A 24,796-nucleotide genomic window follows, 5' to 3' on the forward strand; every position below is an offset into this window, starting at 1 on the left:
CAGAGCCACCAAACATTAGGAGGATCAAGAAGTCACTCTTTGGGAGAAAGTGTGTAAGGACTGGAAAGTCAATTAGCAATGAGGACAAAGCACCTGAAACACTTCCTTCCAGGAGACATATGTGAAGTGTGTGGGTTCAAAAAAAGGAAATCCACTGTTTATCTAAGAGGGAACAAGAAGGAGTGTCCTCTTGGCAAGTGGTATAAGCCACCACCATCAAAAAGTCGAAATGAAACAGGATTGGTCAAACTGGACAAGAGAAATAGTGTGAAGTAAAACACCTATGACTGGCAGAAGTGCCCAGGTGTTGAGGGGATAAGACCTTTCGACTATAGAACATTATCCGGAAGTCTCATACTGATAGAACCACACCCCTCACCTTTGGAGATGAGCATCAAGGAAGAGAAACAATCCAGAAGAGGGGAAGTGGTAAACCCAACATTGTGGAGGATATGTTCAATTATCAATACCTATAGACGATGAGGGAAGGATAAAAATTGAGAAAACCCAAAGTAAAGGACTGGATAACAGAAAACACCTTCTATTTCATATGAGGAGGACAAAGGATAGTCCTGATGGAGACTAGAATATGAGATATGTCACAGGAAACTAATCCAACTACCCAAGAAATGTGGAAGGAGTAGAAGTGTTTGCTAAGACTGCTCCTGTTTGGAAGGAGCTAACTGAGGTTAAACATCCAATGAATGGTTTTGGTAAAATACCCCAAATGTGGAAGTCGGGTAAAATGCAGACTGCCCCACATATGGCACCAAAACAAATCCAGAGGTCAAAGGAAGAAACTGGTACCCAATCATGCAGTGAAAAAAACCAAAGATAAGAACGTGTACTGTGGGCATTCTCAGCCACGCTGAAACAGTCTATTCAAAGGTGATCAAAAACTACATATTAAAACAGGGAAGACCCAAGAAGTGATTGAGGTGGGACTGATCAATTCAGAACCCCAATCAGCATCAAGGAAACAAGACAAATGAAGTATACTTGTAGGTAAGACAAGTAAAGGACAGGAAGGTGCTGAACATAAAAAACTGAATAAAGATTATAATATCTCAGAATGAAACAAAAGAGCAACTAAAAAGAACTGAATATAACATCACAGATACCCCATGCGATGCTAAATGTAAGAGAGTACACTCAAACAATGGACCAGTGGAGAAAAAGAACTTACATAAGACTCTATTAGCAGTGGATGGTAAACAAACAGCAGAGAATCCTAAAAGCAAAGAAGCCACATGTGGAGGGAATGAACTGAAGATGACAAACAACCAAATATGGAGGGAAGAAGGAGGAAGTATCCCATAAAAATCTCTAAATATAAGTGGAACACAGCAGAAAGGAGGTGGAAGGTAAACATGAACTGTAGGACTGTTGTTAGGGTAAAACAAAGCTAGAAAAACTAGGGAGGAGATAAAATGGATAGGATTAACATTGATGCAAATGAAATAAAATCGGGAAGAAAATCTGCCTTATGGTAAGCTAAGGCAAAAAGAATTAAAGCCTGTATAGGGTGAGGCTTGCAATACCCACTCTCAAAAGAGAGAGAAAAAGATCATCATGAAACAATGTCATGAGAAAGGGAATATACTGTGAAACTTGTCTAAAAAACAACAGAGATAGGCTTAACAGATTCTGCAGTAGAGGTCTGGAAGGAAATTCATGATAATATGGAGGAAAACTGACAAAATTTAGGTCATCTGAAAATAGGTTCAGCCATTATAGGAGGAAGGCAAACAATATTCGGAGCAGGTAGGGTGGACCTTGGCCCCTAGGGGCCCTCTCAAATGAAATTAATGGTAAGAAGTATAAACTATAAAGAAAGACAAAAATGAAATAGTAGATATAGTGGAAATGTTAAAAAATTGTGTAGCAAAATAAATATATGTTTGTGATGTTATGTGTTGAGTAAAAGATATTTAACGTAATTATTGATTAACTTGGAAGTATAACTACAGGTAAACCGAAAATAACAAACACATGTGAAGCCTATTCAAACAGTACACAACAAAGTATATTACTGAGCACTAAAATAAAAAATAAAATTGGGAGAAGTTTGTGTGGACCCCAGCTCAAGGGTTTCAAACAAACAAAATGAATAGGAAGAGGGATAAAAGATAAAGAATAACGAAAATGAAATACATGTGATTGTATAAAATTAAGAAAGTGTGTTGTAACAATAATATATGTATGAGACATGATGTATCGAAGAAAAAACAATATAAACTAATGATTGATATACCATGAATAATATAATAAGATGAATTGCAGGTAATCCTTAAATAACAAAGACCATGGTAAGCCTAAGTGAATGGTATAGGAGAAAAGATACAACTAAGACCTGAACTTGACTATGAATATTAACCAATCATTATGTTATGGAACCTAAATAAGTACAGGTAATAATAATATTAACAATAAAATTATTCAAAAAACATAACAGTGGAACATCTTTCAAATGTGTGAGCCCCCAAACTCAAGGCGAGGCCTGAAGAAAGTCAGTTCATTGGATGATCAATCTCCCGACGAAGTAAAACCGAAAATCTTCCCGCAGAGTACCATGACCTGAAGCCTATGTAAATGCAAAATGAATAACCAAACACAACTGTTTTGCAGAATCAAATAAAAAGTTTTTGTAAGGAAGTAATAAGTTCCATAACCAGGTAGAAATATAAAATAATTCCACTTCGGAATAACTCAACAAGTTACAAATATCATTAATGTACAATAAAGAGTAAACTTGTTGAGAGAAATAAATACAAAGAAGCGGAAAAAAAACACTTGAAGAGAGCACAACCTAAACATCATAACACGAGTATAGCCAAATGAGAAGTGATAATTCGGTAGAATTGAATAGAGGGAGTCACATGCATCAAGAGATTGTGTTGTGCTCTTATTGTTGGAGGGTTGTCACATGATAATTTGCATGTGAGACGCATTGAAATTAGTCATTTCCAGATGGGTGGGAGTTTCAAGGCCTGTGGTATGCACAAAAATGTTTTGTTTACAAATAGAGAACAGCACTGAACGAGAATAGCTATTTATGTAAGAAGAGGTAATGTACCATATCAGAATCTTCAGCTCTCTGCATCACATTACACATCTGCACACCAAATTACCCATTTATAATTTTTCCTTCTAAGCAAAGCCACATTGGGCTACCTGCTGGGTTCCCCTGCAGGGAACCAAACTCCATATTCTAGAAGTGTAAGTCTTTAAATTTTCTGCTGTTCCACCAGCATACTTCAGAATTTAGAACAAATTACTTACATGATAGACACTGCTAAGCAATAATCTAAGTTTCTTCCAAGATTATTGCGTAAATGATATATAACTAAGAGCTTCTCATGCTATGGCTTGCTAGAAAGAGTGTAATGACTCACACCATGATTTATTGTCCAGTGGGAATTACTGCTCCATATGGCAAAATAAAAACAAAACCAAAATCATGTTAAGTAAAAAGTAAAAGATAAACTGTGAAAATTAGTAATTTGTACCTTCATGGTCAATACTGAAAAGGAAAAAAAACTGTGTTACTCAAAATCTATTTATGAAAAATGACCTGGTAAATTCTCAGATGAATCTTTAGTAGAAATACTTTATAAAAAATCTGATTTTTTGTGTACAACATACTTTTCACATTTACTAAGAGACTGCCAAATTTCATGAAGATACACTAGGTAAACTTGAAATCAGACTAACTGTTTATTGTCCAGTACATAATAAGTCCAATGGACTAAGCCAGGGTTTGTAGAATTAAAGGGTATTTTTGTCAATTATGGAATGGTTTTCTTTGTTTTAGGATTGTGATGTCTATATGATATTTAAATGTTTTCAGGGTCAAGAAAAAAGTTAAGGCACTACTCAACCAGAGTGCAAGTTTATTTGTTTTAGGATCAAATTAATTGTCATTTGAGGACAAGCCTGAGGTGGGAAAGAGAAGAAAGGGTAGTATATGAGTATACCATGTGTTTCTATCTTGTAATATTATTGTATATATTCTAAGTTGAATGTTAATTTTCTGTATATGTGCATGTTTCACATAACATATGGTTAACAAGGATGTTAAGATGATTTTATTCTTGCTAATATTGTTTCTTTGTTATTCTCAAATGAATAATACCTTCTCTGCCCAGGGTGGAATTTGTTACAATACTGCATGTTGTGCAAGTCTGTTGTTAGCAATTTCATTTAATGGTTATTCAGAAGATATTTAGAGATTATTGCCTCTCCTCCACTGCAATGAGAATGACCAGTCATGCTAGTCATTCTGGGAAAATAGGATGTTTTTTGCAGACCAAGGAACATTTGATTTAGATACTTTGAAACAACACCCTGAAAGAGAAGCAGCATCATGAATCCAGTAAAAGTGATGGTCCCGTGTAAGGAAAAGCAGATGCACACATTGTGTTTGTGAATAATGATATAATAAAGACTGTTCATTTTACATTTCACTTTATGTTCAAACTCACTATTCCATTTAAAATCATTGTGTTTTTGAATAACGATATATTAAAGATTGTTCATTTTACATTGCACTTTATGTTCAAACTCACTATTCCATTTAGAATCATTGTGCTTGTGAATAATGATATAATAAAGATTGTTCATTTTACATTGCACTTTATGTTCAAACTCACTATTCCATTTAAAGTCATGAGTCAGTGTTATATATACACAACTGTTCATTTTAAGTTTAATATGAGAGTATTATTTAGTTCATATTGTGCAAGCATTAAAGTTATTTTTAGAAGTGATAGTTATGGCAAGTTTGCTTACATAATTGTTTATGAATCATTTGTTGCACTGTTCAGTTGTTGTCAGTTGATGTCATGTTACTCGAACCTTCCAAATTTTTCTTGTTGCTTTAAGTGAGTATTGTTACATCATAACATCTCGTAGTTTATAAAAAGTTCTAGGCCTCGGGCTGGCAAGATATATATATATATATAGGTGACCAAGTTAGTAAAAGTAAGTAATTTAGTGAAAGTAAAATGAAGAAATTGAAGATAGATGACATGATTGTGAGTTTAGCCAAAAAAAAGAGACAATTATTTAAAGATCTGAATACAACTATGACAAACAATAGTGTAACAAATTTATGTACATACATTTGACTTGTTTTGAATATACTAGTGTAAAACAAGTGGATTGTGTGCTGTCCATTTATTGTTGAAATCTATCATTAACAAATCACAGACATCTACCATAAAGAATCAAGCCCTATAAAACCTAACACTCAGTTAACATGAAATTTATCATTACTTCAGGTTTGATATTTTGACTGATTCTCCAATTATTAAGCAGACCTATGTGATATCTTGAAGGTTGTTGCAGTTCCCCTTGATATACCACAAAATGGATAGGTAGGAGAAAATGTTGGCTAACATCAAATAAACTTACTATAGACCGTTAGTTGCCCAGTTGCACAGATTAAACTTGACTACAATCTACTTACATTGTAAGTAAGTATGTGACTCTCGTGAAAGTTCTTTACAAAAATGAAACAAGTTGATGAAAAATTTTTAATTTGACTCGAACGGTCCTAAGATTATGTAGTTTTAGATAAATAAAATATTTAACTTTGATTTTTTCTACTATTTATAATAAAACATTCATTATTTACTGTAGTTATTTGCACTCACACTCTGAATAGTTCCCATGCAATGTGATATTCATTTTGAGTATAAAATACTATTTCTTATCTCACAGTTTTCACATTTCATTTGCATAATCTCTAGAACCTCCTAAATGAATATCAAAATTTTTTTAAGGTAAATGTTTATATTTTGTTTTCCATTTTCTCTATTATATCATTAACTCCAGATATCATCATCAATGTACAGTGCAATCAAATGTTTAAAATTAAGAAATGGAAGAATGTAGATACCTTTTAAATTTTCGTAGAATAGTTTTCAAACTTCTTTTTGTCATATTCATAATTTCATGTCTTTATCTTTTCACATGTAGGTTATTTCTAATTTTCTGTTTTAATTCTTTGTCTTTCATTCATTATCCCCAGATCAACAACATGTCCCACGCAGTGCTCTCTTGTTATTATAGGGTGAGTCTCATGCACAAATTCCAAACATGCTCGCACATGCGAATGATGCCATCTTGCTTAGACATTTTGGTAAGCCAAACTACATCAATTTAAATGTATAAAAATCATAAACATTTCAAATATGCATTTTAAAACACAAATAATACATAATTAATTAAGATATAAATGTAAAACCTAAATGCAATCTAACTATTTAGCAAACTAATACATATAAGAATGTTGAATGGCATGTTTATAACCAATAGAAAGAAGAGATTTCACACTATTCAGTTATAGCTTGAAGAAACCTCAACCTGTGTATGGATCTGTTGTTTGAAATAGTAAATAAGCTTAGTCCATTGTTCTCTTGTGGGATATGTAATGTTTGGCAAGTATTTCTTGCCAAGGTTGAGGTTTCTTGACAACAAAGCTTTGACTTTGCAAGTGGGCGTGGCTTACCTTAAACTTAGAATGTTGTTTCACACGGGGAGAAATTCTTGGAAGTTTCCCCCAGTTAATGAGAGACAGCTGGAACTGTACTTTAACTGTCTATGCTGACAGTCTATATTAGTTACTCATAGTTTCTTGTGTAAGACCTCTTAAACTTGAGAATTTTAGCTACAGTGGATCACATGACGGCAAAAACTGCAGTTTTAATTGCTGTTTCAGATTTTTCTTTTTAAAATAAAGGAATAAAACTTAGATAATATAAAACCTTAAATTATACCATACTTTATAATAGTAATTTAATTAAAATAAGTTTATAGAAAAGAGATTTAATTCAATTTTGAACTTAACTCGGTAAAATCTCATGACATACGTATAAAGGGGTTTAAAGGTTGAGCGTGGTCAAAGGGATAAGCTCTGCAGTACATCCATTCCAATATGCAGGTGCCAGAAATAAGGTTGGTAATAAGTACCTTCATTTTGTAACTGAAACCTCCTAATAGTAGTAGGATCATGACCTCTCCAATTGTATCTTTTAGCTCCATTTACCAGAATGAAGTTTGTGCTGACTAGGCAAGTAATAGCTTTCCTCAGAATCCATGATACACTATGTGATATACCAGTGTTCTGGCCACTTGTGTATCAATCAGATACTCTATTTGTCATCCTTGTACTCCATGATTCCTCTACTTTCACAGAGCTGCTGTTGGCTCTTCTACTACATCACCAGTTAAAGTACCTACTTCACTCCTCCCTTCCTGGAACAAAGTTCTGATGGAGGCAACACTAGCATAAGCTTCAGCATATAAGTCACTAGAGAACTGGGAAAATTAAAAAGATCCAGGAAGAACCAAGGATTGGCTTGATAACAATAGCACAGTGCAATTGGAATGCCAAATAAGGTTAATAAAAGATAAACTTTATTACAGCTATGAGACATCATATAGAGAATGACTATCTTGTATTTGATATGTTGAATTTTAAGTAATATGTCATATGGGAAAGGCTCCTGCAGAAGAGCCATCAGCTATCAAGTGTCATTCTCTGTACCCTTCCATCAAGCATCACTCTCTGATGAAGAATCAGCACAGAGGGTGGAATTTTATCTAGGTAAGACATGGAAGTATATGAAACATGCAAGAATCCCAACTGGACAGATCCATTCAGAAATATAGCCTCATACTATAAAGAAGAGACTGTAAATTTGTGGTAATCAACTGATTCCTCAACCCCAGAATGATCCTGTAATTGCTAAAAGAGGCTTTGGGTAGTATACTTATACCTGGGGACCTTAAACAATATAAGTGTGAATCAAAACTCGTAACTAAATAGGTAATAGAAATAAAGTCTCCTGCCTGGGATTCCATCTGGCTTCAGGAATCACAACCAGAGGCAAAAGAAATCCTAAAGCTGAAGAGACAGCAATGTGTTGTAAACAAAATTTAAATAACCTATTCTGAATTGTTCAAATAGTAGCCTGTAGAATATCCTCTAAAGGGTAGTGTGATCAAGACACCAAAGACATTGCCAAATGATGATTTAGTGATATATAACAAAAATTCACTTTTAAGGTATTCAGTAACATCATGATTAACAATATTTTAGAAGCAGACTGCATAAGATATCCAAAGAAGTTGTAGAATTTCTGATATTCATGTACAATCTTTTGAATCAGAATTCATATTAAAGGAAGTTAACAGCACAATTGGTAACAAGGAAATCTGGATTATGTTGGGGAACCAACACTTCTGCGTGTTTTGCTCATGTGAGTATAATTATTCATGTGAAAGCTGGAAGAGTAAATAAGTTTGGGTGCATTGATATAACTTTGGCACTGTGTCAAGGACATTCAGAATTTAAAGTTGGATGGTTGTTGGCAGTATGAGAGCAACTTAACAAGACAATGCTTTTATTATTCCAGACACAAGTCTATCTGATTTGACTCTTTGTCTTTGTTCTTTATCAAATCTTGTATGCCGTAATGATTATTCTACATCATTCTTGATCCACTGAACAATCTGGAACAAATTATTTCATCATCTGTGAATGTTTCATCTTGGCTTTATTTTAGTTTTACAAAAATAATCCCACTTCTGACAACTCTCTTGTCAGGGTTTCTACTATTGTATGGTTTTTTGTATTATTCAATAAAAAAAAGAATGAAAAGTCCAGTCAACTAAACATAAAGTTAGCTTACCTACTGTTACCGAAAGGCTTAAGTTCAAAGTAGACACTAATACAACAATTTCAACTACATGCTAATATCTTGTACTCTATAAAATGTACAAAATATCTATTAACAGTCTCTAAAAATACAAAGATAATATTTCGAAACTGAACTCTCTAACAAAACTCAATGAAATAATAACCCACTACTTCAGACTCAATGTAACTTACGAATAAACTCAAATATCAATAATCATCTACTTTAGCCTAACTTGTGTCTTATACTGCTCAAACTACTATAAAAGTTTGAAAAGTTTGTTAAGCACACCCATCATATTATGTCAAACAACCTTCTGGTCAATCAACAATGCAAACCTCTAGAAATATCTAGATAAAAAGCATAGCCAACTACAATAGACAGTAAGAGCAACAGTCAATATCCCCTATTTGTTTGTAAATATTAGTCCAAGTAGCTCTTGTCCAGTCCAGTTCAAAATTCAGAGGACAGCTTACAGCAGTGGATGATTTGTTACAAACAAAACAATAGCAAGTGATACACAGACAAATGAAATTACATCTTGTTCATTTTCTTGTCCTTTTAAAAAAAAGCATATAAGTTCTCTGAAATAAGCTCCCTCTTGTGATTTTCCTTGGAGTTTCTTAGTTTCTTTAAGGTTTACAGGAATGCTATATATAAAATGTAGGTATGCATGTATTATTTTGGTGCACTTTCTTTCATTATTTACTCACTTATAGGAACATCTATTATTTTTATTATTATCTATACATTTCAAAATAGCATTAATTTACTAGTTTCTTTTTATTATTATGCAGTTAAAGTGGCTTGCTTTGAACACTGAAGTCAAAGATAGCTTTAGCAAACAATTAATTTTCAGTAAGTAGCATCTACATGTTTAACCAATAAGGTGGTTGATATGCTGCAATATGGTTTTGTAGAGCACTTCTTAACCATCTGTTTAACATTGGTTGATAATTTTGCTTTGATGTACAACAAATGCATGCATTTCTCAGTAGCCTCAAAATTGATTAAACATTATATAGTTTCACTTAAGTAACCTGAAATGAATAATTATTTTAATATAGTTTTATATCATAAGACAAAATTCCTATAATGTAAAAACTACTTTATCTAAATACGGCCAGATGGCTAGAGATATGAAGTTAAGTTGTGATGTTTTATTCAAGTTTCAATATGTTTAAAACTTTTGATTTCACATAAAACAGAAAAAAATTGTTTTCTATAATGAATCAGTAATGCATTTTTTATTTGCATGACAAGAAAACAAAATACTTTCTTTATTGTGTATTGATTCTATTATTTTTCTGCAAACACATAAACATTGATTTTTGTAATACCTGCAAAAGTTATAATTTTCCTACACTGAAAATGTATTTCCAACAGGTACTTACTTCTGCTCACATACATAGCTACTCTTGTTCAGTGCTGCCCTCTATTTACAAACATTTGTTTACATGCCACAAGCCTTTCACTCCCATGCACCCCTCGATTCACATAGTTCAACTGATTCTTGCATGCAAGTTATCATGTGACAAACTTCCATCTATAGTGGTGCCACATACCCAAGTAACTCCCTCTATGCTATTCAATCTAACTATCACTTCAAGTTAAGGCAAAAACATAAGCACCAGTTGACAGTGGGGAGGAATTATAACTTCTGACAAGATACCTTACTTCTACTCACATACATAACTAGAATCCTACATTGAATAGATGGAGGGCCATTGCAAGGGAAAAAGTAGAAGCATCCAAATGAGGAAACTCTCTAATAAGAGGATTATACGTGGGAGACCACACCACTTCTGTACCAGTTATACTCTTCACCCAGATGTGGAAAAGGTGTGACAAATGTGGGCAGAAAATTGTGAGAAGAACATCCCCATTGGAGAGAAAATGTTTAGACAGTGATCCTAACCACAATATATTATAATTACAATCTCCCTGATGAACAGAATGTGGGTAAAATAAGGGAAGTGGCTATGGTGTGAAGGACAATACACAGCAAGTCAACTGCATCCAAAACTTGAACACAAGTAACCAACATCCATTAGGAGGTCGAACAAGGATCATACCATAGGTTAGTCAATTACAATCCAAAACTAAACTGCCGGGAACTGACATCCATGCAAAGGCTAGAAAGAAAATCATACTGTCTTCACCTCAAGTTCAGCCAACCGGAGGGAGAAATCCCACCACCAATCTATGAACAAGGCACATGTGAGCAGAGTGAAATAACATACATATGTATACCACTCAAATCAAACAGACTAGAACCACCTCAAATGTAGTAACATCCTTTGCATAAAAACATAAAGAGGTAGCACAAGAGGAAGAAGCAGAGCAACCAATAAATGCACCCACCATATGAGGAATCATGATGATTGGTTCACCTCTAAGTCCAAAACTCAACCTCAGGGAAGTGACATCCATGTGGGGGTAGGATGAGGGATCCCAATCGCATGATATGTGTGGGGACATATGGGGACTGGTTCAGCTCTGAATCCAAAACTCAAACGTCAGGAACTGACTTCCATGCAGGGGTAGGATGGGGATTCCACTCATTATGAAGGCAGTCTATTTGAAGGACATGTCGTCATCTACACCAACAGAACACCACCATCCTACTCTCAACTAAATGGAGTCTTTACTGTTTATATTGTATATCTCTCATTCAGGAGGATACCTCCATGGTCCACCACCCCAGTGGTTTGGAACTGGAAAGTGGTAAGGACTCTCTTACTCCACTGGAAGAAACGGGGGTAGGAGATGCAATTAAGAGTCTGGAGGAATGTTTACACTGGAGACAATGCAATGGGTGTCCACAAAACCCTATTTTGAAAAGCAGATGACCAAACCAGATTTATTCAATCTAGGGCATGGCAGGAATGGGCAGCAATCCCCTTCTGCTTTACCCATGAAGTCCAGATTGGGCATATTTATTAAGCATAGATATTGAGAGAAATAACCTATGAACGATCTTGTGGAACAAGCCACATATAGTTTATGTGATTGTAAAGAACAGTGTGCATTTTGTGGCCATGGAAGTTATGAAAGTGAAGTCAATATGGCCTTACAGTGTGAGTTTTAGTATATTTATAAGTGATTGAAATATAACTGGACAGGCACCAGTCATCACAAAGAGGGATTCTGGTCAAAACATGGGACAGGCCCCTGAAAAATAATATATATATAACAAAAGAAAGAAAACTTATGCAGTTACAGCCTCACTGAAGAGTAAAGGATGGCAACAGGTGGAACATGGTACCCCAATGAGGAAGAAACAGCTTACCAAAGCAGATAATGGGAGACGAACACATGAAGTGTAGTCCCAGTGCTCGACAGGTGAAGAAGGAGACAATGAATAAAAGGCTAATCGGAACACAAGTCAAATCCAATGAGAAAGGGAGGAAGAGAAAAAATTCACGAACAGTGGAGTGGTGCAAGGGAATGAAACTGTGGGAAGTGGAGTCAACAAAAAGAAGCCTTGAAAGCAATGAAGCAACCCAGAATATGTGCAGGACAGAAAAGGTCATCTGGATCCAATCGAGAATAAAAGTGGAAGATAGCAAGAAATGAAAATGACAAAAATAATATTCCACAAGAGCCCCCAAAGTGTAGGTTGGTAAAATCGATTTAGAACAAAAAGAACATACTGAGCCAAAACAGCTGAGAAAACCAGATCTGTGATGGCCAGGAAGGATCGATTAGAAAGACTTGACCAAGAATGACATGAATGATCAAAATCACCTTTGGAAGAGAAGTGATGGAATGAGAAAAACTAGAGTTTTAAACTGGATCTAATCCTGTCTGTATGTCTCGACAGCGAGGGCAAGTGGATGACAAACCAGAAACCAAAAACAAAAGAAGTAACTTGAAATCAAGAAAAGAGTAAAACACTTCCCAAGGAGAAGTACCCCACAGGAGGCAGAGCCACCAAAAATTGGGACTGGAAAACCAATCTGCAACATGACATGCCAGGAGATGTGTGTCAAGTGTGTAGGCTCAAAAAGGGAGATCTACTATCTATCACGAAGGGAACAAGAATGAGTGACCTCTTGGTGAGTGATATAAGCCATCACCATCGAAGAGTCGGAATGAAACATGATTAGTCAAATCTGGACAAGAGTAAGAAAGTGAACTAAAGCACATTGGACTGCCAAAAGTGCCAGTGTGTTAACATGGTAAAACCTTTTGTCCATAGACCATTGTCCTGAAGCCTCCTGCTGATTGACCCACACCCTCAACTTTAGAGATGAGCATCAGGGAAGAGAAACAAATCTGGATAGGGTGGAGGAATTGGTAAACCCAATAACATGGGAGTATGTTCAACCACCAATGCATATAGTCGAAGAGGGAAGGAGGAAAGTTAAGCTAGATGTCCATGTAAATGCATTAGTAAAATCCCCCAAAATGCTGAAGTTGGGTAAAATTCAGACCACCTGACAAAAGATATACGGAACTGTAACAAGTCTTAAGGGCAAGGCACAAAACTGGTACCAAATCACGTGGTGAAAAAAACCTAAGAAAGCATCTTGTGAAATGAAAAATAAGAACAAGTACCCTGGGCATTCTCAGTCCTGCAGAAATTGCCAGCTGGATTGTTATCAAAGACTAGATATTAAAACGGGCCAAAACCAAGAAATGATTGAGGTGGGACCAATGGATCCAGAACTCCAATCAGCATTGATCATACATGACGATTGGAGAAACCTATAGGTAGGAGATATAAAGGAAGTGAAGTTGCTGGACATGGAACATGAATAAAGATGGCAATGACTCAGAATGCAACAAAAGAGCAACCAAAGAAAATAGAATATAGCATTGCAGTTACCCCACGTGATGCTCAACATGCACAGAAGTAGGCAGAAATAAATAAATAGTAGAAAACAATTTGTAATGAAGTATTAAGTTCCATATCTGGGTAGAAAAATAAAATAATTCCACTTTGGAATAAGTTACAAATATCACAATTATATAATAAATAGTAATCTTGTTGAGAAAAATTGATACATAGAATGATAAAAAAAAAACACTTGAAGAGAGCACAATTAAATGTTTGAACACGAGCACAGCCAAATGAGAAGTGATAGAGGTAGTCACATGAGTCACGTTGGTGTGTGGCACAACTATTGGTGGAGGTTTGTTGCATGACAATTTGCATGTGAGAATCCGCTAAACCATGTGAATCAAGGTGTGTGTGTGGGAGTGAAAGGCTTGTGGCATGCAAAAAAATTTTGCAAATAGAAGGCAGCTCTGAACAAGAATAGTTATGTGTGTGAGTGGAAGTAAGTTACAATATCTGAAGTAAGAATTGTAATGTTTTGGTGCCTTGGTGCCAAAATTAAGTAGGAAATATAATTATCTTATCATTGCAGAGCAACTGACACTGAGTAAGAAATGTTTCGTTTCTCAAAACTGTGTAATAATCTCTCACAGTAGCATACAGTACAAAATCAACTAAGCTCACAAAAAGTTTATGAACATTAAAGGTGCCGTCTAAATTTAATTAAAGGACAGGGTGTTCTCTAAGTTTAAAGTTATTCAAGATTCTGTACATAACCAAACAAAACATAAAAATTACTATTTCAGGACTATCTTTTTAAGAGAATGCAAACATGAAAAATGTAGATCATGAGTGTTTCTTTTCTATCACTCGGAACTTTAATAAAAATAATCTAATTACAATAAATTGTATAACACGTTAGGCTATTTCTTTAAACACAAAATATGCTTCAAATTATTCCAAATTATAAACTAGGCCTTCGAATACCTGATTTATGAGATTTGCTATGAACACCATATTGCACTGTTCAAATTGTAATGTACAATATTTAGAAGTGTAGTTTATATTAACTGTATTAGAGGAATAATTTTTTTCTTCAACTAGTCTTATCTGAAGAGGCCCAGCATGGAATATAATTATGGATCACAAAATTACTTAGGAATACTGGCAAAATAGATGTACAACTCAAATAGATTTCATAAATGCTTTTTATTCACATGAGCTATACATCAAATCATAAAAAACCTAATCTACTGTCTCTAAATTAGTTAAAGTGATTATGCCATCATGCATTTTGCTGTTTTTAAATAATAATTTCTCAGTCTGCACATTAGGTAGTCATATGTGCAAAATCTCCAAATATGTCCAAACAAATGAGGTATCTTATGAAAGCATTAGATCAGTATTCAGCAATTTTAAACTATTTTTTTAAATGTTGACAATAGACATTGATGTTTTTATTAAGATATTTTCTTTGAAAAATATTCCATTAATCCAGATGATGAATTCCGACATAGTGAAAAAGAGACAAGAACTTATGGCTAAAGTGCAGTTTCAGTAAAAATAAAGTGGGGTGCTCTTGTATTTTTAATTGACTTCCAAAATCTGGAAATCATTTTAAACTTATCCTATCTATTAGACCACTTTCTGTCTTCTGGAAAATACATTAACTCCCCTGTACTTCACTAGCATCACATTCACTTTCTTAAGCATTTCCACACACTTATATGATAACCATAGTTTGCTACAAGTTTGTTATAACAATTGGCAAAAAATCCAATAGTTTAGAAACAATCCTAAAAGCCTTCATACAGTAAAATGAACCCCTCTGAATCATATAAGCAAGCTTAATGTTTCTGATGTAATTAAACATAACTATTGTATGAATTATCTAAATGAATTTTTCACTCTTTTACACATGCCTAAAGCAACAAATTAATCTTAGGACAAATTTTATATCATATTCTTATTTACTCTGTTTCCATTAGAGCAAGAAATGACAATTTTCATTTGAGCATTTGCCCTAGCAAGTAGTGAAGAGACAGATATATTATTTTGTCCATTAAAAATATTTAAAGATAATCATAATCAGCTCTCAAAAAATAAAGAAATGTGTCCATTGTTATCAAGAGCTGGTTAGTCTAAAGTACTGTTGGCGATATGTCCATCAATATTGAATTAAACAACAAAAAGAGAAACCCCTGGAAGAGGATAGAAACAGGTTGTTAAGGACCAGAACAGGAAAGGAATAGGGGTGTGTCATGGCTCCAACTGCGACAAACATGCAACCAAAGAGGAAAGGGTTGAGTGTTCATGCACAGATTAGACATGAGATTCTAAAATCTTAGATACAGGATCGAAAACATTTCACAAAAGAAAATATATAGAAATTCCAAAAAGAAAGAGGCAGCAAACGTACCTGGGACAAGGTTGCATCATGACCTAGAAAACTCCAACTACCGCAAAACCACATGTGTAAAGCAAGAGCCAAAGACAACAAACGAGCCAACATGGAGGTAATAAGGAAGCATAGAAAAACGGGGGATTGGATAAAACATAACATACGTGAGAAATCATGTTGAAAAATGCCATATTGCCATATTAGGCCTAGCTGATTCTGCAGGAGGGGTAGGTATGGGGAACACAGCAAAATCTGGTGGTGTAAAAAAGCTATCAAATCTTTATCTGCATGAACAGCTTTGGCATGTTCAGAAGGATTATTTGGGCACGTTCAGGAGAAGGAGGTTACCCATATAACAATCAATCTCAGGATGGATAATAGCAGAGAAATCCAATGATGGGTCTTACCCACCTTCAGCCTGTGAAAATAGTGCTAGAGGTATAACACTAGAAGTGGGAACATGAACCTCAGAATTCATAGTAGAAATATGTAAATCAAACAAAAGTGTTTGATGTAAAATATGCTAGTGTGAGAAAAAAATAAAAGACTGGAAAATTAAATTAAAGTAAAAGGTTTCTTCATTGTAAAGAAAAAATAATAATGAAGAAATCCCACTTCGGAAATTAAACTATTAAAATTACGATTCACACAAGTACTGTCAAATGAGAGGTGATAGTTCAGTAGAACTGAGCAGAGGAAGTCACATGCGTCATGAGAGTATTTCACACTCATATTGGTGGAGGGTTGACACATGATGATTTACATGAGAGACACATTGGAATCAGTCAATTCCTATGGAGGGGAAATAGAAAGCTTGTGGCATGCATAAAATACCTTTTTTGCATATACTGGGCAGCACTAAACAAGAATAGCTATTTATGTGAGAGGAGGTAATGTACTGTATCAGAAGTTAATTTTTACTGAATTTACTATGTGTATCTTCATCAATTTAGCAACCTTTTGGTAAATATTGAAAGTATGTTGTAAACAAAAAAAATCTGAATTTTTAATAAAGCATTTATGCTAAACATTTGTCTGTGAATTTCCAAAGCCTTTATTGAATCCATCACAGTGAAAGGTGATTTTCATGCTAAGAAAAAAATACTTCATCTTACAGTTTTCTTATTTAATTTACATAACTTATAGAACCTCCTAAATGAATATCAAGTTTTTTCAGTAAAACTCTATTCACATCTAATTTCATTTGGTTTTTTTGTTTTACAACTGAAACAATCTCAAAGTACATTAAAACAATTTATCACAGCAGGACAGCCTTGTGTAAACAAATGAATAAGTTACAATCATACCACGATGTGTGCACATGGGTTGCCCTGATGTAGGATATGAAGTATAAGGAAAAATTTTATAACTTGACTTTTGTTTTCTTCTCTAATCTAATAAGTTTCTAATTTTTACAGGAAATTTAGTACTTACACGTGGGTCTTTTGCATTTTTGCTCTCAAAGTCTAAAAAAAAAAAAAACTTAACTGTACTTTTTGGTAGGATTAGTGTTAATAAAAACTAAGAAATTCATAATTATGTTTGGAATTAGCTTTTGCCATCAAGGAAAAGACATGGTAAACCTACTTTCTTGTGACAATGTTCATTGTGCAAAAAATTAATTCACATCTTTTTTTAAATATACATTTTTGAACAAAAAAATATATCAGGCACTATAACAGAATGTTCCAAAATTACTTTAAAACTAATCTGGTTTTCTAATTAAGATATAAAAAAGTTTATATCAATTAGCCGCTCAAAACTGAACACAGCAATCACAAACAAAGAAACCGAGGCCAAGCATCTACTTACAAGCAGGAAAATGAAATAACCCATATAAATAATCTTATAAAGAAGTTGCTCTTTATATTGCTTATATATAATCCAACAGCAATGTCAATGATAATTAGACAAAATGGTACTGGAAGAGCGTGTCATGTGGGTTTGACATCTTATATATTTTAGTGAAGGAAAAAGATTGTAGATTATAAAATTATATTCTGGTTTGTAAATATATATATATTATGTGTCTGTAATTAATTGTAAACTTTGAAACTCATAGAAGGGTTGAAATAAAATCTAAAATGGGCAATTTGGAGAAAAAGAATGTCAGGTGACACAAACAAGCCAAGATTGAGAATTTACTTAAATATTTCTCTTTGAAATTAAGAAACTAAAACTTAGATAATACAAAAATTTGAATCATAAACTATGTTTTGATGTCAAGCTTATTGACATACATTAAAAACAGTTTTTGTAATTATGTTTTATATGTACTCTGTAAAAGGTTGTAACATGAGCACACTTACTCTCCAGTAAAGAAAGGGTTAATTAGCTATGAATTTGTTCAAGAAAGAAAAAAACTAATTAGAAATATTTCAAACCATAACACCCATAAGTTTTATCAATTGTCCAATGAAATGACTATTTTTCAAAACTGGAAGTGACTTCAAGAAAATTGTTTAGGCATTTGAAAAACTGTATAATCATCACTTATGTGACAATACATCACAGTATAGTGCAAAACCAGAAACTTCATGTGTTTAAAATTATCAAGGCATTGGCTAAAACCTTGTAGGACATTTCTTAGCATAATGGAATGATAAGTTAGAAAAGAAGACTTGATTTGAGTTAATCCTCTGGATATGGTAGATAAAAGTGCTCATGACCTTTTTTTAATGAAACAATATATTATCAGAATATGTCAATATACTTTGCATCAACATGTAATTAATAAATCAAATTTTATTACACAAGTTTTAATTTTTTAATTTCAAAAGGATATATTTAAATAAATTATCAGTTTTCACTTCTCTATATTATGATACATATTCACTCAGAATTGCCCAATTTCAATATACTTTCCAACCTTTCCAAGTTTTTATACAAACAGTAGAGATATTGATGACACAATCAAACTTTATATCCTGAAATCATCTAGTTTTACATATATATATAAACTAAAAAGTCAAATTCACTTGCCATGCCCTCCTATCACACACAGTTTTTCAATAATGTAAATAATTTTCTGAAATTTGCTAATATTTATAACCAACAGAAAGAGAATATTTTAATTGGTTGAATTATGTAATAGGCTGGCTCATTCTGATAATAGCTTCTAAATTATTCTGCCTGCAGTTTTAAACTTGCTATTGCCAAGTTCCCCTCAACCAAATAAGAGAAATATATTAATGCACTTACAGCTTATTTAGGAAGCAAGTTAAATTATATATATATGATATTGTACTTTTTATACATGTTATTTATTTTCTGTTTCTAACTGAATGCTTGAAATAAATAAAATTCAGTAAAGTACTAACAATTATCATACCAAAAATAAGTTACTAGGATTAACTTTTATTGAGACTTTGACTGCAAACAATACAAAACTCATAAAAAAGTACTAAATTTCTTGTTTTTTTAGTACATTTTTTATTTACTGTTAGAAAATTAACAAACCATACAAGAAAAATAAATGACAAAAAATTAAATAATCTTTCTCAGGGAGGAATGTATGTGAGCTGCACATGTGCTACATAACTCAATACTTTGTTTTATTGTAACTTAAGTAACTTGCTCACCAGGTGTCTTATAACAAATTATTTAATATAGTTTCAAATATAAATACATATAATCACAATATTTCACACATGATAACTTACAATTCTCTAATGCTCTATTACTAACAATATTATTCTACATTTATTAATCAGAAGTTATATACATACTTGCAAGTGAGCATCTCTTTTTCCTGTGGCACCATAAGCTGAATTACTTTTTAGATAATGTTGTATTTTAGACAGTGTTTCTGCTTCCTGACTTTCTTCACTTAGTATGTCATACGGTTCGAAGTAGACCAGCTTTACTAATGTTCCACCAATGTCCATTCCAAACCAAGGCATGGCTGAAATAATGTAAACTTAATAAGCACTAAAACAACACAATTTTGTGTAACAGTTAATGAAAAACCACAGTAAATGGAGTAAAGTATTGGAAGACTTAAAATCAGAGTTTTGATAAATTTGTGCATCCTCTTCAATCTCATGTTGTCTTGTTTGTTTACTTATGGAAAACACTTGTGTATTAGTTGCATGGAAGACTTATGTGTAAGTTAAAAGGATGTTTGAAAATTTTTAATTACAATTTGTTGACAGCAGGACTTCAATATCAACAAAAAACTTTTGGTATTTAAAAGGTAAGTGTACCTGATTTGAAATTAGAAATTAATAAAATCCACCTTTTTATTTTGTGTTGCCATACAATCTTAAACTTTCTGATGCTATCCAGAAAATGTTGATATAAACTGTTAAACAAATGAGCATGGAGTTAGTCCATTGGACTGACCCCATATTGGAATGTTCACTAAAATTCCAAATTTGCTATATGTATCTATACAAAATTTTACTTTTAGTAAAATATACAAGTCTGTTATATATAAGATATAAAATGTATTACAAAAGTATTTGTACTTAAGACATATCTGTGAATTGAAGATATCAGTCTGACTCAGACACTGACAAGTCAAGGTGCAAGGTGATGCTCATATGAAGACTGACTCAGACACTGACAAGTCAAGGTGCAAGGTGATGCTCATATGAAGACTGACTCAAAACATATGAGCATCACCTTGCACCTTGACTTGTCAGTGTGAGTCAGTCTTCATATGAGCATCACCTTGCACCTTGACTTGTCAGTGTCTGAGTCAGTCTTCATATGAGCATCACCTTGCACCTTGACTTGTCAGTGTCCGAGTCAGTCTTAGATAACTGCAGTTTATTGTTTAGTGAGTATGGTAGATAACTGCAGTTTACTGTTTAGTAAGTGTGGTAGATAACTGCAAAACATTCTCATGTCTCAAATCTTTATTGAATATTATTTCTATGTTTATCCTATTCAAACAACATACATAAATAAATTGATTGGCTATATAATTGTTTCTAATTGCAACCATAATATGTTTTTAATATAAACATTATTACCATTATTAATGATAGCAACATTTTCTAATTATCAGTTTGTTTATTTACAGAATATTAGTGATGGGGTTATTGTATATTTTAAAGATAAACATAATTGCAACTGTGTGATAGTATTTAGGTGATTAGTGACTCATTTGCCAAGTAAATAATGTCCAGATTATCTTTAAAAAATTTATGATAAAGAATATGTTTTACAAAATGGTAATCTTCAGTAGAGTGCTATCATATGAAATCAAGGGTAATTCAAAAATTACTTTTTTGTGAGTAGTTAGTGTGTGTGTGTGTGTGTGAGAGAGAGGGGGATTGTAGGAGGTATGTACAGACTGATTAATTAAATGTGGTCTATTAATGAATCCATCAATTAGAAAATCCACTAATTGCTTAGCTCTATCTGTGATCAAGACAACATAATGACAAATTCTGTTGTCCATTCTGAAGAGATTCTTCCACGTAAAGACATGCTTCATACATAAACATTATAGGAGGCAGTAGTTCTCACTGAAAAACTTTTACTGATTAAATATTTTTGGTGATATCATAAAGCTATAGGCAGCTCTCTAAATTAAACCTAAAGCATAAATGTCATGTTCTGCATATATAATTCTAAACTTTCAGAGAAAGACAAACTGAAAGGATACTTCTAAAAAAAGTCATATTGTTTAATGCTAGAAAAATATGGTAGAAGACTCCTAACAACTTCTGTCTGTTTTGACAATTATCATGATCAATAAAGTGTAAAAACAAAAGTTATAATGTAGTGCATCAGATACTTGGGTTGCCTGTTACAACAATCCACTAAAGTCTGTTGTATCTGACTTCCCTCTTGTTAGGCAAGGTGAGGTGTTTTTATCACTTAATATTCTGGTTATTTATCAGTTGTTTTATTTTTCTATAAAATTAAAATCTTTGAAGTTGTTTACAGAAACATTAAAAAGTAAATGAAAAATGTGAGTTTTCTTATGACAGCATTTTTGTTTTGCTCTTATACTTGATGTTTATTATAAAATTTAGTGGCATTTATGACAGTTCTGCCTTTTGCTGTTGCTTATTTTAAAGATAAATATCTCCCTTCTAAGATCGTTTCAGCCTGAGATGTGAGCTGCTTCATCTATAGATTCTAAACGACTTTCAACGTCTTCTAAATTACCATAGAAAAATGATATAGCATTTGTTAAATTTTTGGAACCATTTTGTCTTATTGGCTTTGCAGAGCATCTAAACCTTCACCTACCACAGTGTTTGACAGTTGGTTGGGGGGGGGGGGGTACTTTGAGGTAACAATTGCTAAATCCTTCCAAGTTATAGATGGAACTGCAAATAACTAAGGATTTGTTCAGGAAATAAGGAGTGTGTTTTAGATCATATAACTTAACTGAGTCCTACTAGTGTGCATATGTGTAAAATAATGAGACTGGACAGAGCTTGTAAAAAGGAAAACAGTCTTTGACAAACAAAAAAGAAAATGCTGGGTATGTACTTGCACACAAGTACAGACAGTAAATTTTGTTAGGTTGTGCTTAGCTCCACAGCTTTCCCTCAGGATTAATCTCCATAGAACTAAAACACGATATTCTTGAGATACATCTTTAACTGTCTGTCTCTTAGAAGAATTGCTGAAAGAAAGCTCATCAGATTTCAACAGGTAAACTTGCTTTGTTTGTCCAGCTGACATCATCATCTTGAGATCTTTATTCTCTTACATCATTAGTCAGCTGTTACATTTAATGGACATCAGACTCGACCAACAAAGGATATTACATTGCAAATCCATATGCTCTATGCTACTGCAATATCTTCTCGAGCAGAGTGGACATTACCTGCTCTAGAGAACAAAGAAACAAAACAACTAGAACAAGGTAACTTTAATGATTTTGTGGACCACATGTTGCTGCCATCACAGCATTGAAACTAAATAATTGGAAAAAGTTAAACATTTCTGTACAACTAATTCAGGTAGAAAACATGATGTGCCTGCATATCACAGGGGTAGTTTTCTGCCCTGGTTCCTTCACATATTTGTTTATTTCTGCTATACCAGTAGCCATATTTAAAGTTTATGTATATAATGGACTAATGTATGGTACACTCTATATTTTCACAGCTTGTTGTTGATTAAACTTTAAATACTGGAGAAAGGTGCCAATTTGTAGCAGGCAGTTTTTGTGAGACAATGAAAACTGTATTTATAAACACTGTAAAAATTGGGAATATTTTATGTATTTCTTGTTTTGTATTGTTATGCAGGCTAACAACTGCTACCATGTTCAAGCCAGAAAAGAACTGAAAACAGAAGCAATTAGCAATATAAATATTAAACATGGCAGTGGTGAATGGGGCACTGATTTACCCAAATGGAACTAATGGGCCATGTAAGTAAAGGTTTGCTTTTTTTCTTTTGAAATTTGTTTTCATTCATGAAGATGAATTATGTTGTATAAATCTTTAAATTTGCATATCAGCTAAAATATGTAGTGATGTAAAATACTAAAATCAAGTACATAGTTTGGCACTTGAGGTGCAAGATGTCCTTTGGCAATATTTGGTAACATAAGTTGAATACTTAAGAAGTTCTAAAAAAAAACTAAAGTATACTCAAATATTTTTGAAATGGCAGCAAAATTTAGTTGCCTGTGTTAACATCTTAGTGTTTTTTTAATTATAGCCAATAGTCAAGCTACCTTTCTGAAAATTTACTTATGTTGCACAAATGTTTGAAATTTAATGTTCATTTACTTGTTTTGTTGTTTGAAAAACAAAAACATAATGAACATATGTATCTTGATGTGTTTAGTAAAAGTAGAATTGTAACTATACATTTAAGAATGAATATTAAAAGCCCATAGAATGTTGCATTAGTTAGTGTTACTTTTCTGAATATATTTTGATTTTATCGTTTGTAAAAGGCTTTTTTTGATTGAGCTTTTCCCATGAAAGAATAAAAGCTTTACACTAATAAGAAAAATCCAATAAATATTGTCTGATTCTCAAAAGTTTGTTTGAACTTAGTTTAACATTTTGCATTTTTGATAGTTACTTTTGGGTTAATGAAATGTCTATGGATTTACAAATAAGATTTATTATTATTTTTTGTTTATTTATGGATAAACAAATAAATATAATTCAAAAGTTTTTTTTTCTTAAAAAATCACTTTGTTAAATTTGCCTAGCATTACTAGGTGGTGAACTTTGAATAGGATTGTATAACAGCTCAAACTTTCAGGTGTTATTGTATTAGTAATGTTATCACATCATTAACCCCACACATTAGAGTGGATCAAAATGCAAGTGTCACAATCTTTTTTTTGCAGAATTACATTCACCATTTTAATTAAACCACTTTATTGTCAATGTAATTTAATAAATTTGACATCAAAATATAGTTTATAAGTTGCATTTTGATATTATGTCATAATTTAATGTCATAATTTCAAAAGGAAATATGTTTAAACATTTTCATTCTTCACTCTTCTATATCACATGACACTTATACACTCTTAACTCTCTTCCACTTATATTTATAACTTCAACAGTACAGATTCTATTGTCTCTAACCAATTAGAAACACACACATGATGAGCAAGAATATGAAATTGAACCTCTTACACCATTGATTTGGTGAGATATCAGTAAACTTGTCCAACCGACAAGAGAAACACCTTCCATCTTTTCATACATTTTAAGCCAGTTATTCACTCATGCTTACTTATCTGATGGTCATTTTATAACCAGTAGAAAAAACATATTGTAATTTACAGAAATTTGACATTCATTTGTTTAGTTTTGGCAGTCAGTGTCAAAAGAGTACAAGGAAAGCTTCTTGTGTGTTGAGCAGAATTGTTTCATCGAGCAGTAACGGAACTTCTTTAAAACTGTTTGTAGCTAAGTTAGAAGGCCAGATAAATGATAGTTGTTTTGGAACATTCTA

At 33.0% G+C, this 24,796-nt stretch overlaps 1 protein-coding gene and 1 long non-coding RNA gene across 4 annotated transcripts in view; one reads left to right on the forward strand and one right to left on the reverse strand.

The window, feature by feature from the left end:
• LOC106464171 (pantothenate kinase 1-like) overlaps positions 1–19,794 on the reverse strand; it is an 88,126-nt gene extending 68,332 nt beyond the window's left edge. The window contains exons 1-2 of one of the 3 annotated variants that reach the window (XM_022391859.1): positions 19,621–19,792; positions 5,903–6,155 (exon numbers count right to left, since the gene is read on the reverse strand). Coding sequence is in view for 1 of the 3 variants with exons in the window: in XM_013924292.2 (XP_013779746.1) it covers positions 19,621–19,794 (174 nt within the window). In the remaining 2 variants the exon portion in view is untranslated. Of the gene's footprint in view, positions 1–5,902; positions 6,156–17,326; positions 17,359–19,620 lie in introns of all 3 variants that reach the window. The other 2 variants (XM_022391860.1, XM_013924292.2) reach the window with 2 other exon arrangements.
• Positions 620–23,240, forward strand: LOC111086949. The gene is made up of 3 exons (XR_002611664.1): positions 620–631; positions 9,086–9,088; positions 23,116–23,240. It is a non-coding gene; the product is annotated as an uncharacterized LOC111086949 (long non-coding RNA).
• Positions 23,241–24,796: the final 1,556 nt, after the last annotated feature.

Source organism: Limulus polyphemus, unplaced genomic scaffold (genome assembly GCF_000517525.1).
Source record: "Limulus polyphemus unplaced genomic scaffold, Limulus_polyphemus-2.1.2 Scaffold1577, whole genome shotgun sequence".
Classification (NCBI taxonomy): Eukaryota; Metazoa; Arthropoda; class Merostomata; order Xiphosura; family Limulidae; genus Limulus; species Limulus polyphemus.